At 45.0% G+C, this 26,063-nt stretch overlaps 1 protein-coding gene across 2 annotated transcripts in view; it reads left to right on the top strand.

Moving 5' to 3' along the window:
- The window catches only part of CFAP74 (cilia and flagella associated protein 74), a 1,279,283-nt gene that overhangs the window by 847,907 nt on the left and 405,313 nt on the right, over positions 1 to 26,063 (top strand). For both annotated transcript variants that reach the window (XM_086921531.1, XM_086921532.1), the window contains exons 29-31: positions 14,378 to 14,520; positions 20,574 to 20,711; positions 22,380 to 22,489. In XM_086921531.1, the coding sequence (XP_086777657.1) occupies positions 14,378 to 14,520; positions 20,574 to 20,711; positions 22,380 to 22,489 (391 nt within the window). The remainder of the gene's footprint in view (positions 1 to 14,377; positions 14,521 to 20,573; positions 20,712 to 22,379; positions 22,490 to 26,063) is intronic.

Here is a 26,063-nt window from a genome sequence, read left to right as displayed (position 1 = left end):
TTTGTGGTACACAGATCAACTTCACCTCTCATTATACCCGCCGCTCCGTCTCCCTCTCAGGGCAGATCTATTCTCGCAGTCGCAGGGGCAGTTCTGCACCCCCACCTGCAGAGTTTGCACCTTCATGCCTGGAGATTGAACAGGGCAACCTGAGTTCCTTCTCTCTCCCGCCGGATATAGTGGACGTTATTTTATCATCCAGGTGACACTCCACTAAGTCTGTTTACTCTTCCAGATGGTCCAGATTTGTTAAATGGTGCGGAGAGAGAGACATTGATCCTCCTAATGCCTGTTTGTCTAATATTTTGGAGTTTTCACTTTATTTGGCACATAAGGTTGTGCTGTAGCTACTGTCAAAGGCTATTTGTCGGCTTTGTCGGCCTTTCTATGTTTGCCAGACCTGCCGTCTTTATTTTAAGTCCCCCATTGTCATGAGGTTCATTATAGGCCTTACAAATAAGTTCCCTCCCACACCTTTCATTATGCCTCAGTGGGATTTGAATCTAGTTATTACTTTTTTAATGGGTTCTCCATTTGAGCCTCTTCATTCTTACCCGTTGAGGCTTCTTTCTTTTAAACCGTTTTTCTTGATTGCCATTACCTCGGCTAGGAGGGTAAGTGAGCTTCAGGCTCTTAGTTCAAAACCTCCTTTCCTGACCATTCATGCGGATAAGTTGGTCCTAAGGACCAGGGCTGCTTTCCTTCCCAAGGTGGTTACCCATTTTCATATGGAACAGTCCATTACTTTACCCACCTTCTAACCTCCCCCTCACCCTTCCAAGAAGGAGAAGATCCTGCATCGTTTGGACCCTAAGGGAGCTGTCAGCTTTTATTTTTGGATCGGACAAGAGATCTGAGGCTGGACGATCAGCTCTTCGTAGGCTATGTTGGGAAGTTGAAAGGCAAGGCTGTGCACAAGAGGACTCTTTCCAGGTGGATTATCTTGTGCATCAAGATTTGCTACGCCCTGGCCAAGAAGGACCCTCCTGAAGGTATCAGATCTCATTCCACCAGAGCTATGTCTACTTCTTCTGCTTTGGCTAGTGGTGTTCCTGTTCTTGATATCTGTAAAGCAGCAACTTGGGCCTTCCTCCACACCGTTGCAAAGAATTACTGCTTGGACTCTGTGATTAGGAAAGATGGTCATTTTGCTTGTTCTGTTTTGCAGGATTTTTTAGTCTAGCAGGTGGACACACTCCTCCAGGAGAGGTACAGCTTTGGGAGTCTATTCAAAAGTAATCCACAGGCAGAAGTAACCAACAGAAGAACAAGTTACTTACCTTCAGTAACGCTTTTTCTGGTGTATACAGTATCTGCCTGTGGATTCCTCACGGTCCCACCCGCCTCCATGTTGTCCACCTGATTCTACCAAAAAATGTTTTATTTTAATCATGTTTATGTTTTAATAATGAGAAATGCTTTTCCATTGCTATTTTTCTTTGCCTTTATTTATTATTCATTTGTGATTTTACATATGTGTATATACTTAATATGCTATGTATATATTTGAAAATGTGTCGGTCCGCCCGTTTTCCTCAGTGGCACGATAAAATGTGTGGAACTGACGTCAGCAAGCCGACGAGGTCTTTTTGTGGTTCCGATGACGTCATACTGTGCCGCGAATGGAGCCTGTCTATTGTAACGTCCTCATCAACGTGGGAGAGCTAGGAAAGAATTTCCCATGGAATGCTGGCGCAGGGGGTATTCAAAAGGTGAGGAATCCACGGCAGATACTGTATCCACCAGAAAAAGTGTTACCGAAGGTAAGTAACTTGTTCATTTAATTTGGTCAATCATGTTTTTGGATCCATTTGTTACTGCCATTTTGTACTCCAGTAAGTGGCTATAGGCAGCTACTTTCTTCCTGGATCCTGTGGTTTCCGAAGCTGCTTCCTGCAAGACAAAAGTGAAGGAAAACATTCACAAACAGCAAACTATTCCTCTGACTTTGGGTATGGGACATGTTTTAATTTTTCAATAAGAAGGTACTTACCATCCATTTAGTGGTCCATATTGGAATTTCTTGGTGGTAATCAACCCTGGAGTTATATCAATTGTATATTGGAATCTACAAGAGCAAATGAGAAAGCAAGAGACTTTACATTGGAAAAGGGACTGCTGAGCATGAACTAATATCCAGAGTCTTTTGTGCCATAATAGGCTTCCCAACCTTTTTGTGGCTGTTGACGCGGTCCCCCACAAACCCCTTTAGCTTGCCCTTTCAACATCACAGGCACCCAGTTGGAGGCAGGATACGTCATCACCTGCACCACTGGAAGTCAATACCATCCAACCGATGGGTTTTGCTAATTGTCCATTTTCCTAATTGGACACCCTCCCACCCATGCTTCCCACTTACAACAAGCTGAAGGAGAACCACCTCTCTGCTTCATCTGATAGAGACGTCTAGCCGCCGATTCCTTAACTTAGAATATCCCCAGGCATCAGACTGGATCCGGAAAACTTTCTGACGCAGCACCTCTGCGTTCACGGACGTGACGTCAGCGTAGCCATATATGCCCCTCCCGGCACGCTGACGTCAGTTTTTTTCTTTTCTGCGTCCCAACGCGGATCCTGGAAACCATTGGTTCCTTGGCCTGTTTTTCAGGTCTTCTCGACGCCTTTGGTGTCCCTGGAACAGTGTGCGATACCTTCAGGCTTTAAGGCGTGTGAGACTGGAGCATGTCAAATGTCTGTGACGGACCGGCAAACCATCTGTATGTGGTGCCTCGGGTGCACCACGTTTCCACGGAGTGCGACAATTTTAGCGGATGAAACCCAATTCCTTACGGGTGCGTCGGATGAAATTGCTGGCCGCACGGCTGTCCGGTCCTTCACCTTCGCGGCGCCGCTCTCCCTTTCGGGATCGAGCCCACTCCTGAGGTCGTTCCCGCAGACGTCGTTCCAAGGGTAAACACAAACGTAAGTCCAGGAGGTCTTCCTCCCCTCCCCATGCCGCTGGCGCCTGCTCTTCTGGCTCCCTGCCGGGAATGGGCGTCCAGCTGTCGTCTCCTCCGTACCCCCCCTTTCTGGGTGCCTGAGCGACACAAGCCCAAATGGAGGCTATTTCTGAGGCACTCCGCTCTTATTTTGGGTCACCCCATCTCCCTGGTGCGCCTTCGGGTCCAATAGAGGTGGAAGGCACTCATGGCGGGTCTTCGCCGGAGGATTCTTCCTTGGCTGCGGCTGTGTGCATGAACTCCGGTTCTGGAGCTGATTCAATGCCGACGGGACACGGCCCAATGGGTCCTCCCAGTCATCTGTCTAGCCCACCCCATCAGTCTCCGCATAGCCCTGAATGGCTCCCTGCGTCGACGTCGGAGGTGGCACCGGGCTCAATGCCCTATTCCCCACATGTTGCAGTGGGGTCGACGTCGGACGGCGCCCAACCCGAATCCCCCTTGGAGGTCGTCGACGTCCAGACGACTCCGGCTCGACGTCCGTCGAAGCCGGTACCGACGTCCACGTCTCCTCTATTTCAGGAGGTTGATGTTCCACCCGACTCCTTGGACGTCGATGCGACTCCCTCTTGGCGTCAGTCGACGCCGGTGCCGGCGCCTACGCCTCTTCTTATGCCACACGCTGGCGCTCTTCTGGACTCCCCTGATGTGCGGCCGTTTCGGCCCATGGTGCAAGTACCTTTTGTTGCGTGGACTCCGGGTCAGCCCCTGGCTCCTCCGCTGTGGCTGTCTAGTGGACGGGTTAGTCTTCAGCCATCCCCTTTGGATGGGTTATTTTCACTTCCCCCCGGATGGCAACTGAAGCTATAGCTGCTTACGCACAGGCTATTCACAGGGCGGTTGCTATTCTTTGTTTTCAGCCCCCTGTGGTTCCTATGCCTTCTGATCCTTTGTTGGATCTTCTCCATATGGAGCCGGTTGAAGTGAAGCCTTTGCTGCCCCTTGGTGCATTCTTGTTTGACATCATGCTGGACACATGGGCAAGGCCTTCCTCAGGTGACCCTGTTGATATGGCCATAGCTCGTCAACACCTAATGATCCACTCTGTCACTTCACTAGGGCTCAGGGCCTAGTTGTTCAGACAGACTTCCACTTACAGTCTTTCTCCGCCCTGCCTCTGTTGCCTCCCACCAGGGAGTCTAAGTGGTTAGACGCATGTGGTCGCCAGCTTTTTGCCTCTGCCAGTTGGGCATCCATGCCTTGAATTTACTGTACCTTGCCTTGTGCCCTTGTTTTCGGGGCACTTTCCCCACCGGAATTGTTACACATTTCCCTGCTGCTTTCCGCACATGTGTTTTACACACTTCTGCTTGGATTCCTGCTGTGCCACTCTCAAGGGGAATGTTCTCTTTAGAATACTCGCTTCTTGAGTCCTTAGACCATTTAATTGGTCCTGACTGTTTCCGACTGTCGTGTCTAGCACCGTCTCCTCCTCTATCTTGCAGGGGACCGTTGCTCCTGCTGGGTACGGGGCTTATGTGGTTTACTAATCTGGACATTGTTTGTCCACTTCTGCTTCACCATAACTGTTGGTACTTTTCACGTCCTCTGTATTACGCTTCCTTTCTGGGCATATTTCTTTGCCTCTATATCTGCTGTGCTGTTACACAGTGAAATCGTGCTGTCACCGTTTCTTCCTTCGGTGTCCGTGGTCATTGACCCGGTCTTCTCGCCTAAGTGCTCTTCTGTGGATGTTCAGCTTGCTTGGTGCCCCTTTCTGCCGGTTGCCTTCGTGCTATTGCGTCTCTCTCATACGGGCTGCTCAGTCAACCCTACGGGAGGGTTCTTGTTCTTCTTTATGTGGTTCTACCGTCTGCACGGTATGCTACTGTTTCGTCCGGTCCTCCACTCGGCTATCATTCTTACTGTAGTCCAGTTTTGGGTGCTTCTGATGGTTGCCGTCAGCTCTTTCACATGCCTCATAAAAGAGTGACTCTCCAACGGGGTGTCTTATGTTTCTACTATTACTGGCACTTTCTGTTCATGGATCGGAATCCTGCCAATACTGTCCTACGTATTTGGCTAGTACAGAATTTAACTGTGTATTTTCCACTGTTGTGCTTACTGGACCAGTGTGTGTTGACTCTGTCATTCCAGTTGTCTTCCCTATGTATTTTATTTACGGTCAGCACGTCAGATGCTGTGGATCCACCAGTCCCTGGGTTCAGTTCCACTTCTTGCGAAGTCATGAACATTCCCTTTCAAATCAACATATCTAGCGTATGTTTTCTTTCTTTCACGCTGTATACATACGGGGGTCTTCATGGTGTTCTTGACGACTTATGGTGCTTTTGCCTCCCAATGTTTTTTACTTTTTCTGAGCTTCATGGTCTGGTGTGGCTACGCTGGTTTGCGGTCCCCACCGTGTGTCGTCACCTTGTTCGCGGCTATGTTGCCTCAGCAACTTATTGGGGTTCAGTAGCAGATTCGCCTCCTCTATGGGTATGGCTTTGGTATCCATTGTAAGTTAAGGAATCTGCGTCTAGATATCTCTATCAGATGAACGAGTTACTTACCTTCAGTAACGATGTATATGGTAAAGACATAGTCGAGCCGCAGATTCCTTAACGCCCGCCCGTCCTCCACGTTCTGCGAGGATCTTTTCAGGTTAGGCTTACTACGCTTGCCTCCCTCCGTGTGGTTTGATCCTTCTGCAGAGTAACGCTTTCACTTCACTCCAACACAGGATGCTGATACTTCATTCTGTATTCATGGCTCTACTGCGTCAAGGCTCGTGATTGGACGGTATACTCATGTGTCATGTATCCTTTCCAATCCTACTCTCAGGGTTGTACAGTGTGGGTTCTATTCATGTTTTTTCCCACCCCGCTCTCCCCATTTCTATCTTTTACCACCCCTGTGCTCCATTGGTTGAAGTCTATTGGCTCTGCCACATTTATAGGTCTCTTATTGGGGATACACCTCTTTCTGGTGATGTTCTATGGTCAATTGTCCTGGATTCTAGGTTCCCTACTTGTTGTCCTTCAGAGTTATACATTAAGGTTGCAGACTTTCTGTCGTCTGCCAAGTAACGCGTTTGTCAGGAGGTGTTGGCTCTCTTGGCCAATTGAGCCATATAGAGGGTGCTGGCATCAGAAGTAGGATTATTGCTATTCCCACTACTTCCTGGTGCCCAAAAAGGATGGAGGCCTTTGTCCTATCCTTGACCTGTTCCTTCTCAACTTCTTCCTGAAGGAGAAGATCAAGATGCTCACTCTCGCTCAGGTTCTGTCTGCCCTGGACCCGGGAGACTAAATGGGTGTGTTGGATTTGCAGGATGCATACTTCCACATTCCCGTCCTGCCTGCCCACAGACACTACCTGCAGTTCATAGTTGGCTAAGAGCATTTCAGTTTGCTGTACTCCCTTTCGGCGTTACCAATGCCCCTTGGGTGTTCACTAAGGCCATGGTGGTAGTTGCAACACATCTGCAAAGGTCCGGGGTCCTGGTCTTTCCCTACCTTAATGATTTGTTGTTGCATGTGGATTTTCCCCAGGCAGTCATCTCCCACCTTCAGACTACGGCGAACCACCTGCACTTGATAACATTTACTATCAATGTGTTGAAGTCACACCTGACTCCCTCTCAGATGCCACCTTTCCTAGGAGCTGTTCTGGGCACAGTGTAGTTTCGGGCCCATCCTTGCGAATGGTGAGTCCAGGATATTCAAGCTATGATACCGATGTTTCAGCCTCTAACCTGGGTTTCAGTGAGACTGACTCTGAGGCTGCTGGGTTCTGCAGTGGGGTCTAAAGTTCAAGTGGGTGCAGCAATCCACGTATATCTTCAACATTGTCCGGATTTCAGACGGTACTGCAAAAGACGTGCTGTAGGGTACACAGTCAAAATATCGAATTTAAAATTTCGACCTACCAAAATATCGTGTTTGAAATTTCGAAGGTGCCGAATATCAATGTCAAGAATATCGATGGACAGAATATCGACCCTAAGGTAAGTAATATCGAAATTCTTTATATCGATGTAAGTAATATCGAAGTTAGTAATATCAATAGCATATATATCGATGTAACTAATTTCGATGGCACTAATATCGATATTTTTATTATTTTTTTGTTTTTTATTATGTATGTGTTATATGTTTTAGTTAAGTATTTAAAATAATGTATATTATATGTGTATTCATTTTATATATTAATGCATTTATTTATAAGTAAATTATATGTTTTAGTACCGGAGCGGGTTGTGGGTTTATAGGGGAATAGGGTGGGAAGTAATTTAATTGTAATTAATAAAACATTTTTTTATGTATAATTTATTTAGTAATTAATTATTAATTGGCAATTAATTATTTTAATTGATAAATTAATTATATAATTGGTAATTAATGTTAATTTTAATTAAATGTTATGTTTTAGTACCGGAGCGGGTTGTGGGTTTATAGGGGAATAGGGTGGGAAGTAATTTATTTTAATTAATATAATATTTATTTATGTATCATTTATTTTTTAATTAATTATTAATTGGCAATTAATTATTTTAATTGATAAATTAATTATTTAATTGGTAATTAATGTTAATATTAATTAAATGTTATGTTTTAGTACCGGAGCGGGTTGTGGGTTTATAGGGGTATTGGGTGGAAAGTAATTTTATTGTAAATAATTATTTATACATTTTTAGTTATGGATAATTAATGTATTAAATAATTATTAATTTGTAATTAATTATTTTAATAGATAATTATTTTTTAAATTGTCAATTAATATTTGTAATTTGTAAATATATGTTAATAACTAGAAAAAATAATTAATTCATTGTTAAACATTTTTTTAAAATATTAATTTGTATAATGTATTTTAATTTTTAATATTGATTTAAATTTAAATAATATTGTATTGTTATGATAAATAATGTATTCTTTAATATTTATTATTTGGTGAGTAATATTTAATAATTATTATTTATTGGTGTGTGTTGTTAATTTATTGTCAATTAATTATTCAAATGTAATTGGTTTTATTAATTATTAATTGTTTTTTATTGATGTTGATGTATTTGAAAAATTAATTATACATTATTTCAAATATAAACATTATTTAGAAGTATGTTAAAATAAAAATCTATGTTATTAAACGCTTTCCCTACTGTTGCACCCTTTGGAGTTGGAATAGTAATTTTTCCCCCTACGCTATCCAAAGCTTTCCCTACTGTTGCACCCTTTGGAGTTGGAATAGTAGTTTTTATCCGTACGCTATCCAACGCTTTCCCTACTGTTGCACTCACTGGAGTGGGAATAGTAATTTTTACCCACCCGCTATCCAACGCTTTCTCTACTGTTGCACTCTCTGGAGTGGGAATAGTAATTTTAACCCCTACACTATCCAACACTTTTCCTACTGTTGCACCCACTGGAGTGGGAATAGTAATTTGTACCTGTACGCTATCCAACGCTTTCCCTACTGTTGCACTCTCTGGAGTGGGAATAGTAATTTTACTCCCTACACTATCCAAAGCTTTCCCTACTGTTGCACCCTTTGGAGTTGGAATAGTGATTTTTACCCTTACTCTATCCAACAATTTCCCTACTGTTGCACTCACTGGAGTTGGAATAGTAATTTATACTCTTACGCTATCCAACGCTTTCCCTACTGTTGCACTCACTGGAGTGGGAATAGTAATTTTTACCCAGCTGCTATCCAACGCTTTCCCTACTGTTGCACTCTCTGAAGTGGGAATAGTTATTTTTACCCACCCGCTATCCAATGTTTTCTCGACTATTGCACTCTCTGGAGTGTGAATAGTAATTATTCTCCCTACACTATCCAATGCTTTCCCTACTGTTGCACCCTTTGGAGTTGGAATAGTAATTTTTACCCTTACGCTATCCAACGCTTTCCCTAATGTTGCCCTCATTGGAGTGGGAATAGTCATTTTTACCTACCCGCTATCCAACACTTTCCCTACTGTTGCACCCACTGGAGTGGGAATAGTAATTTTTACCCGTGCGCTATCCAACACTTTCCCTACTGTTGCACCCTATGGAGTTTGAATAGTAATTTTTAGCATTACGCTATCCAATATAATTTATATTTATTGATGTATTTTATAATATTTGAATTATTAATATAATGTTGAGTTTAATTATTTTTTTTAATATTGAAAGTATATTTCATTGTTTTTATGTATTAAATATAAATATTTATTATTATTTGTTATTATTTATGCGTGTTGATGTATTTGTAATTTATAGTATTTGTTAATATTTTTAAATTAATTAAAAAAATAATAAATATTATAATTAAATAAATATATATTACATATTGTATGTTTAATTTTAATTAAATGTTTAACATTAAATATGTATTATTTATTCATTTTAACCATTCTAAAATATTTTTACATAAGTTTAAATTATATAAAAGTATTATTTACTTTATATTTCTTTTTTTAATAACAATAAAAACAATATTTTTAATTACGACATTTTTAACATTGATATTTTAGTTTCGATATTTTTGTACTTACCATGTTGTAGATAGGGTGTCGATATACTTGCCTTCGATATTCCAGCGTCGATATTTTGTCTGTCGATATCCTGTCTCTTGATATTCTGTCAGAGATTCGTGCTGTAGTGGCTAACGAACCGCGATTGGGTCAACGGCAGATCCCTCCTCCTTCCACAACCAGAGAGGACTCCACTCTACCCAATCTGGCTTCCGCTCCAATTTGAGTACTGAGACCGCTCTTTTGGAAGTTAGCGAAGCCATTAAGGAAGCTCTCGACGCAGGTGGAAGAGCAATGCTGGTTATGTGGGACTTGTCGGCGGCCTTCGACACCGTCCCGCATGAGGCCCTCTTGAGAAGACTTCACGAGATCGGTCTCAGAGGGACGGTGTTGAGTTGGCTGAGATCTTTCCTAGCGGGTCGCCGACAAGTGGTCTGGGCCCCCCCGTACTCCGCCGAAGTTCCGCCCATGGATGTCGGAGTTCCACAAGGGTCGGTGCTGAGCCCGACCCTTTTTAACATCTTCATGACTCCATTGGCGGTGCTGGCGGAGGCAATGGGTGCCCAGATCATATCATACGCCGATGACACCCAGCTACTCTTCACCTGCAAGAAGGGCATGGAATTTGACGGGGAGAGCATCCGTGGTTGCCTTGGGGCTGTTTTCAACTGGTTTCAGCGAAGCAGCCTCAAATGCAACCCTGATAAATCTGAGGTGCTCTTCTTCGGATGTCAGGCAGAGCCGCCCTGGCAGGAATGGTGGCCAGTGAGCATGTCCCCCCCTTCTTCCTCCTCTTCGGTCGCTAAAAACTTGGGGGTCAAAATAGATAACACCCTCGCTTTGAAAACACAGATCACAGGTCTCACAGGTACCTGTTTTGGTCTGCTAAAAATGATTCGCAAATTCCTTCCTATGCTCCCTGTTGCCCATAGGAAGATGACAGTACAAGCTCTGATCTGCTCCAGGCCTGATTATTCAAATATCCTCTACCTGGGCTTGCCGGATTACCTCTTGCACAAGCTCCAGGTTGTTCAAAACTCTGCGGCTAGAGCCATCTTCGGCCTACCCCGGCAAGCCAGAGCATCTGAGTTGCTCGCCTCCCTGCACTGGCTTCCGATTAAAAAGCGAATCACATTCAAAGCTCTTACACTGGCTCATAAGGCACTCCATCTGGTAGGGGCCTCCTACATTCGGAAACGGCTTTCCTTTTACAAGCCCACCAGATCTCTCCGGTCCGAAAATCTCGGCTTGGCAATGGTGCCTCCAATTAAGAAAGCCAGAATTGGTGGACGCTCTTTTAAACATCTTGCCCCCAAACTATGGAACTCCCTTCCCGTTGATCTCCGCCACATCCCCAATCTGCTTGCCTTTAGAAAGGCCCTGAAAACGTGGCTTTTTAATCAATAATACTGTTATGTCTGTTATCCTTCTCTTTTTTCAGTAATGGGTCAGAAAGCGCCGGGACACTCCTTGGAGTAGCCGTGCGCTATATAAGTTACCCATTAACATAACATAACATAACTGTAGTGACAGATACGTCACTGCTTAGTTGGGGCGGCCACATGGGAAAGGTGGAGATCAGAGGACTCTGCGGAACATGGGCTTCACATCACTCTTCTGGAGATTCGTGCTATCCGATTGCCATTGAAAGACTGTTTTCCTTCAATGAAGGGAAGGCTAATGCAGGTGTTTCTGGACAACACCACCGCCATGTAATACTGCAACAAACTGGACGGGGTGGGGTTATTGACCCTTTGTCAAGAGGCGCTACGCACAAGGACATATGCCTAGTGGCTCAATACTTGGTGGTCTCTTTGAATGCCAGAGCGGACCAACTCAGCCATTGAAGCCTAACGGATCACGAATGGCATGTCCATCCAGAGGTGGCGCAAGTCATCCCTGTGGCTCCAGATTGGGCACAGAGAGCTTGGTACCCAGAACTCCTGAGCATGAGCATTGATCCTCCGATCAGGCTGCCTCTTCAGACAGATCTCATGTGTCCCTCCATCAAGACAGTAAAAGCCTGCCGTTGGAACACGTTTGTGGCATGGTGTAAAAGAATAACATTGATCCCTTATCTGCACCTCTTTCACTAGTTCTCTTGTTTATTCTTTCTTTGGTCCAGCACAGCTCTGCTTTTGGCACCATCAAAGGATACCACCAAAGGCCTTTGTTATGCCTCAGTGGAACCTCAACTGGTTCTGACATTCCTAATGTGCGCTCCTTTTGAGCCCAGTCAGACTCCTCACTATCAAGATGGTATTCCTTGTGGCAATAACATCTGCCAGGAGGAACTCTGAGTTGCAGGCGGTGTCTGCTAACCCTCCATAAGTCTCGCTCAATCCAGACAAGCTGATCCTTTGGACTCGATCAACTCCATTCCATGAAGACAAGTCCATCACTCTACCTACTTTTTATGTCCCAGCCCATCCTGCTAAAGAGGGGAAACTACACTGCCTGGACTCAAAGATAGCATGGTTCTACTTTAAACGTACCAAAGCATTCCGGAACTATGGTCAACTCTTCGTAGGGTAAGTTGGGCCAAGAAAGGCAAGAAGGTGCAGCAACATACCATCTCACAATGGCTAGTACTCTGCATCAAAAATTTGCTATGCATTTGCCAAGAAGCAATCCCCCAGATGGCTTGTTTGGTCATCGCACCAAATACAAAGCTGCAGCCACTGCCTTAGCTCGTGGAGTCCCTGTCCTGGACTTTCGTCAAGCAGAAACATGGGCGCCTTTGCACTCGTTCTCAAAACACTACTGCCTAGACAATCAGGTCCATCGTGAAGGGCACTTCGCCCATATGTTCCTGCAGGAATTTCTGGTACAATCCATTTCACATCCCCATCTTCGTGGAAGTGTTGCTTGGGTGTCAAGTCTCAGGTAAGGAATCTGCAGCTAAAAGTCTCTGTCAGATTAACAGGTTACTTCCCTTTAGTAACGCCTTATCTGGTAGAGACCCTATCTAGCCACAGATTCCTTACCGATCCTCCATGCTCTATGAACAGATTACAATGATAGAGTTACCCCTCCCAAGGGCCCTAGACATGCAGACCAGTTGTCAGTGTTCTTTGTGACTCTCACTTCTGGCCAGGAAAGTTGCGAAAAGAAACTAACATTAGTGTCCTGAGGCGGCACCTCCATAGGCATCGCGAATATCACTTCCGACGCAGACAGGAGCTTAGCTTTCTTCATTTGTCTCTGGAAAAGTTGAACTTGTAGAGAAAGATGTTCATTTAACTAGGGGAGGCTTCGAGAGTGATGAGATCAGGCAGTTTGGGGTTAAATGCTGTGTTGGATCTGGGTGAACAGTAGATATGATGGAAGGTGAAGTTAAAGGTCTGTGTGGCAGACAGTTCAAGAGGGGTTTGAAAATATGGTTAAGTGCCTACTACTGGAGGGCCACAATGTTCAGTGGATGGCTACTTTTCCCATCCTAGTTGGTTCTGTCACAACTCTAGTTTTTCCAATATTCGGGCAGAATTCTACCTCAAATCTGCAAACTCTACACCGATTTGCTTGGCTCTTGAAATGTTAGCCATAGCTGCTTACCATCTTCCCGCTATTGTCTTTTAAGGTCTTTTGGAGACCAGAAGACCTTTGACTAGAGTTGCCTATAGGAGCTAGTTCACATCGTTGACATAGCATTGCAATAGCTCATGTGACCCTCTTCTGGCTAACACAGTCCTCATTCTCCAATTTGCCATTTCACAGCTGGATAAAGGGCTTAGAATTGCTACAGTTGAAGACTATTTAGGAACTAATTCGACGTACATTGTTTCTTCTGAACAAGGTTCTTTGTTGTGTTTGCAGATAATTGCTATGCTTTTGAAGCAGCTTCAGAATAGGTTTCTTCCAAAGCAATTTGTTGTCCCCTTATGGGATTTGAAATTATTGTTTTAATTTCTCATGTGACTTTCTTAATAGCCCTTACATTATCATCTCAAGTATCTTATCTGGACAGTGACTTTTCTTGTAGCCATACTTTCAACTATGAGTGTGAGTGAGCTTCAAGCTCTGCTTGCTTCCATTCTTTTCATTACGTTCTTTAAGGACAATCTTGTGTACAACATAAACCATTATTTTTCCCATAGTACCCTCTAGGTGTTGTGATTCTCAGGAAAGTACCCTGACATCTTTCTTTCCTCCTCCTCTTCCTTCTATGGATGTAGACAATGCGTGGCATTTAGCAATTGTGTTACTAGGAATCAGTCTTTAACTGTTAACAACAATCTCTTTTTCTTATAAACATACCCTTAGACTTCATCCAACCTCCTTTTTAGATGCTATGCTACAGGAGTCGTTTAAAAGTAATTAATTAGAACACTTGCAACATTCTTTCTGATGGAAAAAACAGCTCCTACGGATTCCTTAAAATTGTCCACCTCCCTTACTGACAAGGGTACGCTGTACGTATTTCTATATTTATCTTGGCTACATCTTTAGCCTCCACTTGATGTGGAAATGGACTGAACTGCCATAACTGACACAACAGGCTCTTGTAGTGATCCCATGCATGGCTTCCTGTGAGGTCTTTAGAGGTTGACCGTGATGTTGGACAGCGCCTCCTGGTGTCAGTGACTCAACAAGATTGAAAGTTTTCTGAATGCAGTCTAGCACCTGGGGACGAGGTTCAAAACTAGAAAACTTCTAAGAGCCATCATATCCATCAAAAATCACATTTTCGAAGGTAAACAACCCGTTCTTCAGAGTACATGTATATTTGAATTCCTTGGGTTGAAGTTTGTTCTTCTACTTGCAGGCCGAGTCAAGTCCTATAATGTTGTTTTGTTCTAGATTAATTTTGGAGCCTTCCAGTGCAATGTGTTTTGGTGATATAGAAGGTTTTGTAGGTGATCTGAACATTGATCGTTTTCTGTTAAAGTTTGACTCTTCAAAAAACATTAAAAAAGACAACTTATAAACCTTACTCGATTTTATTACACAGAGCAAAGACAAGAAGGAGAAATCCTCTGCGAAGAAAGGTTCGAAGAAATCTCCAAAAGTAAAAGTTCCTGAACCCCCTGTCCAAGCACCAGCACCACCACCAGTTCCCTTTCAGGCTCCCACTCCAGAGGAAATAAAAACAGAGTGAGTGAATTGTATTGGTTTTGCTGAAGCATTATCACATGTCTTGCTGATGAATCCCCAGAGATGTATCTCTTTCATTGTTGGTGAGACATGGATCAAAGATACTGTTTTTAATGCGATTTAAGGCCTATATCTTCTGTTTCTTTTGTTGGATTAGTTCACTTTGAAGACCAAAGAGGCAATCAACCCTCCCCAAAAAGCAGCGAATTGGGAAACTACAATCATTGTGCTCATGGTAGTGCATCAAGATAAGTCCTTGATGAGAGAGACCTGTTGATAGATTTGGTGGGTAATAGTTCAAGTTCGAGTTAAAAAAAAAAAGTTCAAGTTTAAAAATCTGTATAGCACACTACTCACCCAGAGGGTCTCAAGGCGCTTGAGGGAGGGGGTACTTTACTTATCGAATATCCAAGTTTTTAGTTGCTTTCTGAAGGAGAGGTGGTTCTGTGTAAGGAGGAGGTGGGTGGGGAGAGAATTCCAAGTTTTGGCCGCTAAGAAGGAGAAGGATCTACCCCCCATGGTTGATCTATGGATGCGTGGAATTGCGGCGAGGGCTTGATTGGAAGATCGTAGTTGTCGGGTGGGGGTGTGAAAGGACAGGCGCGTGTTGAGGCATTCGGGTCCTATGTCGTAGAGGGCTTTGTGTGCGTGGGTGAGGAGACGGAACGTATTTCTCTTGTTGACGGGGAGCCAGTGGAGGTCTTTCAGGTGACCGGAAATGTGATCTTGGCGGGGGATGTCTAGTATGAGTCTGGCTGAGGCGTTTTGGATGCGCTGGAGTTTTTTCTGTAGTTTAGCTGTGGTTCCGGTGTAAAGGGTGTTTCCGTAATCCAGTCGGCTTCTGACCAGTGCGTGGGTGACCGTTTTTCTTGTTTCGGTGGGGATCCAACGGAAGATTTTTTTGAGCATGCGTAGGATGTTGAAGCATGATGATGAGACGGCGTTGACTTGTCTGGTCATCGAGAGGAAGGAGTCCAGGATGAAGCCCAGGTTACGTGCATGGTCCGTTGGTATGGGTGCGGTTCCCAGGGCCGGTGGCCACCATGAGTCGTCCCAAGCAGAGGGGGATGATCCTAAGATGAGGACTTCCGTTTTGTCCGAGTTCAGTTTTAAACTGCTGTTCTTCATCCACTCGGCTACATCTTTCAATCCTTCGTGTAAGTTGGTTTTGGCGGTGTTTGGGTCTTTGGTGAGGGAGAGGATCAGCTGGGTGTCGTCTGCGTAGGAGATGATGTTGAGGTTGCGTTGGCGCGCGATGGATGCAAGGGGATTCATGTATACGTTGAAGAGGATGGGACTGAGTGATGATCATTGTGGTACCCCGCAGATGACTTTGGTGGCCTCTGATCTACAAGGGGGGAGGCGGACTCTCTGGGTTCTTCCGGCGAGGAACGAGATGATCCAGTCCAATGCTTTCCCTTGTATTCCGACGTTGCTGAGGCGTTGTATGAGGGTGCTATGACAGACTGTGTCGAAGGCTGCGGAGAGGTCAAGTAGGATGAGGGCAACTGTTTCTCCGTTGTCCAGTAGTGTTCGAATGTCGTCTGTTGCTGCGATGAGGGCGGTCTCGGTGCTGTGTTTGGCTCGGAAGCCGGACTGTGAGGGGTCGAGGGATTTGTTGGATTCGAGGAGGGTGGTGAGCTGATTGTTGACGGCTTTCTCAATGACTTTGGCAGGAATGGGAGGAGCGAGATGGGGCGGTAGTTCTTAAGTTCAGTGGGGTCTGCTGTGGGTTTCTTCAGAAGGGCGCTGAGTTCGGCATGTTTCCAGCTTTCCGGGAAGGTAGCCGAGTTGAGGGAGCAGTTGATGACGTCTCGGAGATGGGGTGCGATGATGGAGTCTGCTTTGTTGAAGATGTGGTGGGGACATGGGTCGGTTGGCGATCCTGAGTGGATGGAGTTCATCAGGCGGATGGTGTCTTCAGTGGTGATTGGGTTCCAGGCGCAAAGGTTGATAGAGGGGGGTTTTGGTTCGGAGGTGGGTGGAGCGGACTATTCTCCGGACTGGTTTTCAAAGCTGTTATGTATGTCGGCGATTTTGTTGTGGAAGAATGAGGCTAGGGAGTCGCAGAGGTCTTGGGAGGGAGTGATGTCGTTGGTGCTGGCGGTGGGGTGGGTAAATTCTTTGACGATGTTGAATAGTTCCTTGCTGTTGTGGGCGTTGTTGTCAAGTCGATCCTTGAATGCTGATTTCTTGGTGGATCAGATCAGTTGGTGGTATTTGCGGGTGGCGTTCTTGAAGGTGGTCAGGTTGTCAGTGGTTGGGTTTTTTCTCCAGGCTTTCTCGAGGGTGCGACAGAACTTCTTGGATTTCTTAAGGTCATCGTTGAACATGGGGGCTTTTTTGCTACCTTGCTTGATTTGATGGTTTTTCAAGGGTGCTAGTTCGTCGGCGCTGTGGGTGATCCATTGTGTGAGGGTGGTGGCTGCTTGGTTTGGGTCCAATGATTTGGTAGGAGGGTTTTGGTGGAGCGATGTGAAGAGCTGGGCGGTGGTAATTTTGTTCCAGTTTCTTCGGGGAACTGGTTGTGGGAGGTTGTGGGTTGTGGTCTTTTTGTAGTTGAAGTGAACGCAGCTGTGGTCCGTCCAATGGAGAGCTGTGGTGTGGTTGAAGGAGATGTGCTTGCTGGAGGTGAAGATTGGGTCGAGTGTGTGTCCGGCATAGTGGGTGGGGGTATCAACAAATTGTTCGAGTCCGAGGTTGGCCAGGTTGGCCAGGAGGGTGGTGGTGTTGCTGTCGTTTTTCTTTTCCAGGTGGAAGTTCAAGTCTCCCAGTAGAATGTAGTCCTCGGAGGGGAGGGCGTGTGGGCTGATGAAGTCGGTGATGTCTTCACTGAATTGTGTGCGGGGTCCTGGAGGCCTGTAGATGAGGGTCCCTCTGAGTGTGGTCTTGGGGTCGGTGTGGATCTGGAAGTGAAGGTGTTCGGCGGTAGCGAGGTTGTCGTCGGAACTGGTCGTGATGCGGATGGTGTTCTTATGGGCGATGGCGATGCCTCCTCCTGTTTGGTTGGTGCGGTCCTTTCGGATGATCTTGTAGCCGTCCGGGATGGCTATGGCGATGTCGGGAGCTGATGAGGCGTTCATCCAGGTTTCTGTAAGGAAGGCGACGTCCGGCGATGTAGTGTCGAGTGGGTTCCATAGCTCAATGGCGTGTCTGTGGATCGAACGGGTGTTGAGTAGGATGCATTTCAGATGGTTAGTGTTGGAGCTCTGTTTGGAGTTAGTGGATTTGGTGTGAGTCCTGATGCTGTCGAACTTGCAGGAGCGGCAGGTGAAGGGTCCATGGATGTGTCCTGGGGCGGCTTGGTAGCAGGTTGGGAATCGGCCGGGGTTAAGTGCTGAGAGGGTAGCGGCGTCGTACGTTATGCGGGTGGAGTGGATTTTGCGAGGAACAGGGGGTCTGGCGCTGGGAGCGGTCCAGGCGCGGACGGGCGTAGACGGGCTTACCTTTGGCGCACCTTTGGCGCGCATGGGGCGCGTCCGCTGCGCGTGAACGCTGCGCGCAAAAGCATCTGTCATAAGTGGATAGTGGAGGGGGTGGGGCGAGGGAGGAGCAGCTGGGAGGCGGGAGCGGGGTGGAGGGACGGGCTGGGAGTCAAACAAACACAAAATGGCAGCAGAAACAAAAGCGAAACCAGGCTAAGCAAACACTCAGGCAATGCAGGAGTCAGGATGGTCACAGCGCTAGGGAAGGCAGGACGATTCCTATGCTATCTGTGGGAGGGAGGAGCAGCTGGGAGGCGGAAGCGGGGTGGAGGGACGGGCTGGGAGGCAAACAATCACAAAATGGCAGCAGAAACAAAAGCAAAACCAGGCTAAGCAAACACTCAGGCAGTGCGATATAGCGCTACGATATAGCGCTATGATGTGGCACAATTTAAATGCAGGCAGTGTTATAGTTCAGCGCAGCGCTACAATACTAATCTGGCACGATATGAAGGCAGGCAATGTAGCAGTCCAGCGCTACGAGATCAGGGAGCATGGGGAGCGACCGCCTCTGCAGGAGACTGGGCTCCCGATTTGATACAATATATATTTCTAGGCTTTATGTGAGGGTATTTTCTTATCAGGGAACAGAAAAAAAGCAAAGTTTTACTCGAGGGCAGGGACCTGGAATGTATGGGGCAGCAACATTTACAGAATGAGATAAGTCATATGGGAATGATATGTACTTTGCAGCAGCATAAAATATCTGCTATAATAGGACCCAAACGTGCAGACCACCAAGTAGGGGACCAAGTATTACTTGGCACTCAAACTAATGTTTGGTCTTCAACATGGTGGCCTGCACGTCCTTTTCCTCATCCAACACCTAAAGTCTAAAATCTAGGAGTCGGGCTATATCAAATATTGACATTTGAAGATCAAGTAAACTCCCTTCTAGTCCTCCTGGCATGCCTCACAAGCTTGAAATTATGCAGGGTTTTTATCTTTGCAGGCGCTAGCCAATCATCAATCTAGCTATTAAACTTGAGAGGCTTTAGGTAGCATGAGTATTGATGCTGTTACAGCAGTAACAATATATCACAACTAAATAGCTCTTCAGATGAGGCTTAACAACATGTGGCATGTAGTTCCATAAAATATTGCACAATGGTTACTGTGTTACACAATATTCTGACGAATGTAAGGAAGATCATGAAACATTCTAGGGTCTGTGGTAAATGGGAGAATTTGAAGCAGGTGACTGTAAGGACAAAGCACAGAGAGAGGCAGGGAAAACAAACGGACTCCAGGAAACCAGAAGGAAATAAACATGGAAACCTGTCAAGAGGTAGGACAAAACAAAAGTGCAAAAATTGAAAGGTCTAGGTGAGAACTGATATCAGCAACTGGAAACCAATGCAACCACTACAATTGTTGTCCAGCATGTAGCTACAAATTGTGTTTCATGTTTGTGCTATGACTGCCTAGAAGTTGTACAGTGGTCAGTAATTGTTCCAGACAATCTTTTCTAGAGACATAACCTTCCATTTTAAGATGTACTGAAACGTATTCTTCCCGCAAGGAATCTTGGTACACAGGAACATTGAGGGAAGCAGAGGAAGGTCTTCACTGTCACAACATCACTGAAGATGATACAGCTTCATCCCTCTCCTCTCTGCTGTTGGAGCCTGTGGGCACCTTCCAGTACAGACAGTTAATTTCCCTGAGTCCAATAGCAAATAACATCATCCACCAGAAATTCTGGCCTGTGACCAGTTGTCTGGCTTTGAGGTACAGGCTCCCATTCCTTTTTTGTTTCACCTTAGAGTGTCAGGGTGTACTGGCCACTTCAACAGTAACTGCCCTCCTACGGATAACCCAGTGCCTACTTAACTAGTGATGACTATATGCATCTGTCCTTAACTAGGGGCATTCAGTTAATGTGTCTGCATGTCAGACACCTGTAACCAGACTCTTGGCACCACTAGAGCGGTGACCTCTCTGAGGAAGGGTGGCACATATGTTCCTTTGAGGAATGGGTAGACCAGAAACATTTGATTTCATAGCTACTGCTTGAAGTTAAAACCCTATAATACAAATATTGGTACTGTTGTTCTAGCTTTGAAGAGTTACTTTGCCTGTAGATTCCAGTATTAACTATGCTTAAGTTGCTTACTGCCTGGGTGCTATAATACTTGTTGGGGTCAGAACTCTGGCCCAAAGGGTACTAGATACTTTTGGATTTCTTAGTATTAAGTGTAGCATATTCATTTTGTGTATGTTAAGAACTTTTCCTTCATAAAGTAAAGCACTAACTAGACATTGATTAGCTAGTATTTCTGTAGTTTGTGTCTAACCGACCTTTCCTCCTTGAGTAAGCCTTGGGCTGTTCTGCATAGGCTGGGGTCCCCAAATTACAGTAATGACTCAGTGGGGGTCTCTGGATTCTATTAATGGTTCAGTGAGCATCCTGGATTTCCAGCAATGATAAAGGTGTGGTCCACAGGAGTCAAAAGGCTAAGAACCACTGGTCTAAAGAAAGGAGGGGCAGGACTGTTTCTTGTTCTTACAATAATGATTGTTTTTAGAATATTTTTCTTTTGTTGGCTAATTCTTTCTTCTGTCTAGCTCTGATGAATATGTGGCAGCTCAAGCATCCCTCTTAAGAAGTTTCAGTGGAAAGTTTGAAAGGTTCATCGTGCCTTGCTTTGTTGCCAGCGGTGGGGACACTGGAGATCAGAAAAGTACTGGAAATCTAACCTACAGGTACAATAAGTGCTGGAGCTGATCATATGTCTGCATATTCTCATTTGTAAAGAACACATACACTTTGATTGTAAAAGCCATATGGGGAGAGCAGATGACCAGAAAAAACATATTCTGTTACCCTCATGGAATCGCCAACATTGGAGATTCAGAAATTTGATTTCAGAATATATTAGGATCTAAGCACTGAAGTTGTAAAAGTGGAATTTTTCACGAGCCTGCTTGATCCAATACCATCCTTATGAAAGAAATGGCATATGCTGAGTGGTTGTTTTCAGATGAAAAGACCTTACCCTTTGAAATATTTCTGATATAGGAACTGATATACTATCCTCATGCCGACTCTGATGTCCAGCCCCAAACCAGCTTTAACTCTACCCCAGTCGAGGTCCCGCTCTGATTCTACTGCAGCTCAACTGATTACCATACCACCTGAGTCTGATTCCATGCTCTCGCTACCTGAGGGGCATCCTCAGAGGCTTGATTGTCTTTTTTGCTCCAACTCTGACCAGAGCTTGCCACCACTCAGGGAGGATGATGGTAGGGATGGGGATGGTTTTCCTCCCCATTATGATGATGAAAGTTTTTATATGGACCTACATGAGGCCAATTGGCAGCATAGGTCCTGGACCTGCAAGTGATTTTTGTTGAAATCAAGAGAAATGTTCTTACAGATATTTAACAACCTGGGTAAGATTCATCTGAGATCTTGCTTCCGTTCAGTGAAACCTTAATGGGCATTTTATCTAAGCCCACCAGTGAATAGGCAGGTGGCCAGACGCCACCGAGCAGCACCTGGCAAATTCTTGTGGTTAAGACCTGCACCCTCAGGGTGAACCACAGATTATGGCCTATCACCCTTGCCCCCCCTCTCCTGCTAAACACACAGGGGGTGGAACAAGATTGAGGCATTCGTAAAACAAATGCTTTCTTCAGCTAGCCTAGCATTATGGTCAGTCACTGCAGTTTGTTTATGGTGCCAGTATTCTCACAGCCTCTGGGACATGGCCGGTGAGATTCTGCTGGTGTCCTGAAAGAACATAGGGCCTCCATGGCTAAAACCATTTAAGATGGTTAGAACGTGGCTAAATACATGATTAATTCTGGACTTGATACTAGTGATCATCTGGGATGTGCCGCAGGCACCAGTGTGGTACCCTGTTGCCATACATGGATGTGTTCCTGAGGCTGTTCAGGAGACATTCAGGCCTTGTTTATGCCCATAGATGGCGCATGCATATTTGGTGAGAAATTTGATTCTATTTTGTAATGTTTCAAGGAAAGAAGGGCCATGGTGCTATATGCAGCTCTACTTACATGGTGGTACAGTCAACATGGAGCTGCATGGCACCACCTAGTGGGTGCGAGAGCACTGCTAAGTAAATGTTCAGATTCAGTTAGCAACTGAGGCATGTTCTAAAGGTAAAATCTAGAGGCCTGTACATTGGGCTGGAATGTACCAATGACTACATTTGGGAAATGAATTCTATCACTGTGGGGGAGGGTTCAAGGCAGGTCCAAAGACTGCAAGCCTCCACATATTCTTTTTTCATCACTCACATCACACCTTCTCTTCATGGTAAAGATCAGTTGCTTTATAGCTCTAATTCTGTGCAGAAGTGGTAAGTAAAATACAACTGTACTTGTTTTGCTTTTTATTTTTAACAGCCCTTATAACACCTTGTACCTGGAGTTGCACTGTCCTGTCATGGCCCCTGCGCTTGTCGTTACCTCTGACAATGGAAAACACAACATCAACTTTGGAGAAGTTGCAACAGGTACTTAAAGCTTTAGAAAACCTCTTGAGATGTCTTGATTCCTAAAATAAGGAGGATTTTACCTTGCCAAATTTCATAGATTTTTCTTGTCATGGTCCACTTATCATTGGTAACACTGTGTCCCATTCGCATGGATTACTTCTATTGTGCTCCTTAACCTAGGTACTCTTGTGGTGTCCTCAATCATGGATGACTGCCAAGGGTGTCCCTTGCCTGTGGATGTTCGCTATAGGCCTTTGACAAATGGTGACTGCTCTGTTGTTCCCATATCATAGACAAATACCAGGACTCGAGAAGGAAGACTCCGATATAGGAGATAACCTTTTCCGCCCAAATCGGCACTTGATAGCGACACGGCTATTGTCACAGTTATTCGTTCAATCCAAGAAGTAAGGACACCCTTGATATAGGAGGGAAATATTTTCTAAAACACCTACTAAATTAACAAATTGGTGATCTTGTGGTCCAGGAGACACTCGCCCTCGCAGGAGTGGGAAGTCAGCGAAGACTCCACAATTGGAGAAATTACGCTTCAGTCCCAAGATGTAAAGATAAGCCCTGAAGAAGCCTGTGTTGGGCGAAACGCGTAGGCTGTGGATTTTATCAATTACAATAAAAGTATTTGAAAGCTACGTCATCTGTTTGGAGATTCGTCACTCCTGTCATCTATTCATGTCTAATGTATGGCATTTGAAGCCAAAAATCTGTATGATACACGTTGCTTCTCCACATTTGTGTAAAGAAGTTTATATGTAAAGTTAAGACCAACATTGGTGGCTGGTTTTAGGAGGCGGGCAATAGTACACTGTGGCTGGAACCAAGGAACGGTTTTCAAATCTGCCAGTTAGTGCTGCAATAATACCTGCCACCAGGTTCTGTGTTGTAGCCGTGGGTGGGAGGTTGTTGATAGGCAAATTTGGTGCGCACTCTCTCTGAACTGTCACTCTGTTCGTGTATCCGGCCTGGATGTGTCAGCAGGTTGGCAAACTCTACTAACGCCTGAAGCCTGCTATTCCTAGGGCAGCGCTTTTAAACACCCCGAGCCTTGTCTTGGGGCATTTTCATCCTGTGCCAGGTGTGCGCGTTCAAAAGGTAAGCAGGGCCACACACCCAACCACACACACACACACAACCACACACAACACCACACACACAACAATACATACACAACTACACACACACACCAGCACACACAACCAAAAACACAATACACACAACCACACACACACAACCACACAAACAATCACACACACACAAAAACACCCACACAACCACACACACACCCACACACACAACCACACACACAACCACATACAACCACACACACACAACCACACTGTCAGTGCACACTTTCTACAGGCACAGACACCATCAGTCATCAGTGCATGCTGTCACCGGGCACAAACACCACCAGCCGTCAGTGCACGCTTTCACCGGGCACAAATACCACCAGCAATCAGTGCACACTTCCACCAAGCACACACCACCAGGCGTCAGTGCACGCTTTCACCAGTTACACACCACTGTTGTAAATGAATCTAGGACCCTAGTGTAAATTTTCCCGATTCATGCCCTTATACAGGTATTCTTTATCATATCCTTATATAGGCATAGAAATCACTACCATATTTGGCCTAAGCCTTGCAGCCCAAATACGGCATGGCTACTTCCACTAAGTTCCAAGAATCAACAACGATTTCTTGAAAAACCTGCCTTCAACAGCTAGGGACTTCCCCCTGCTTGAATATTGAGTTCAAGAAATTCGGGAGTTTTCAAAGAATCAAGCCTTTGAGTGACGTTAAGTCCAATCATGCGTCAAACTCGGCACCTTCAAAGTATAAATACGCCTAGGTTTGCCCAGACAAACACACAGTGGTTTGGAGCAGATCGACTATCTACTTGCCCGACTCCCTGCAGCAGCAAGTGCCGAAGGAAGCCTACCCTCCAGCTGACGCACTGAGAGACTCTGTCTTTTCTCCTGCCGAGAAATCCAGCTCCAGTGTTTCCGGCTTACCCTTGCAGGTATCTGGTAAATTTAGTCCTGAAAGAGAGATACAAGACCTCCTTCATTGTAAAACCAAGGTACGGAGCTGATTAGACCTTTTAGAGAATTCTTGGAATAGATTCCTGGCAGAGAACCACTAAACTTAAGCTGTTCCTCACTTATTTCTTCCCTTGTACTAGACTTTACTTTACTGTACTTTATAATGCTGTTCGTATTATATGCATTGTACTTTATTACAAGTGTTACGATTGTAGCAGTACATTTCTTATGCTTGAGAAAGAAGACTGTTCAATAAATACTTTATATTGAAAACGCCCGTCTCTCTATTTTCTCAGCACCTCTGGTGAAACGAAGCATGCACGATTGACTGAGTAAAATAGTTATTTATTCTTTCCACAACTCTAGAGATTGATTTCTCATTCTTGGAAACAAAGTTGTCATGTTTATGCGGTTGTCAGAAACTAATCCCTTCTTGGTTATTCGAGAAAGTTTCTAGTGACCTCTGAGCTAGCTGGCACTCACAATTAAGTTTAATATATTCGGTAGAGACCTAGTCGACCTCAGTCCTACGTCTAAACTACAGTATATATTATTCCAATGCGCAGAGCCTATTGGGAATATAGGAACTACACTACATGGCGCCCAACGTTTGGTAAGGCGATAATTTAGCACTAGATACTAGAGTAACTCAGTTGTGCTTTTCACACAGACCCCTTCTTCCAGTAAAATACTCCAATAGATGTCTGGAGTGGGTAAAAGGTTAATATCCGCCAAAACTGAGTAGGACGAAAATCCTATGTATTAGTTTTTGGTTTATTCAACGTTGAAGGATACAGTGTTCCAAAATATTGTGCACCTAATCTTTGTTTCCTTGAAACTTTGCTCTGCAAAAACTTTGAGTCGACAAAATGTCGGAGAGTGACGACGAAAGGGAGAGAGCTAGAGCAGCAGCTCAAGCAGTCTTAGATGACACAAATCTCCAACAAATTGACGCAGATGCAATCATCCCGGTAAATGTAAGGAAAACTATAACTATAAAACTTATAGAAAATGGGGTATCATCAAGAGGTGGTAAAGTAATCTTTGTTATAGAGGCACATGAATATCGGCAGACAGAGGTATTCTATTCATGGATTCTATTTCCTGCAGCAAATGCAGTAACACACAAGTTCCACTACTATAAAGTAGAGGAACCTCCAGCGGAATACGTTACTTTCGAGGACGTTGAAATTCCACTAACTTACCAGGAGCATCAGCTCTAGTTCAAAGGCGCCCTACAACATCAAAATCACATTACCAGGCTCGGTCCACTAGGTAGACCAGGAGCAACATGGCCGGTACTGGCCAGCTACACACCACATCCTGACATTAACGGAATGACAGGTCCAGAACTGTTAGCTCAGCTGAAACAGTTAATTAAAATACATAGACAATGGGTTCAATATGTCATGCAGACTTTAACAGTCCAACCAGCTGTAAGGATTCCACAGCACACCCCTCACCAGGGGAACACAAACAAAATTACACCACAGACTATACAATCAGTCATTGGTAAATTACCCGCAAAGA

Source organism: Lissotriton vulgaris, chromosome 5 (genome assembly GCF_964263255.1).
Source record: "Lissotriton vulgaris chromosome 5, aLisVul1.2, whole genome shotgun sequence".
NCBI lineage: Eukaryota > Metazoa > Chordata > Amphibia > Caudata > Salamandridae > Lissotriton > Lissotriton vulgaris.
The sequence above is the reverse complement of the archived record's forward strand: the minus strand, read 5'-3'. Positions and strand labels throughout refer to the sequence as shown.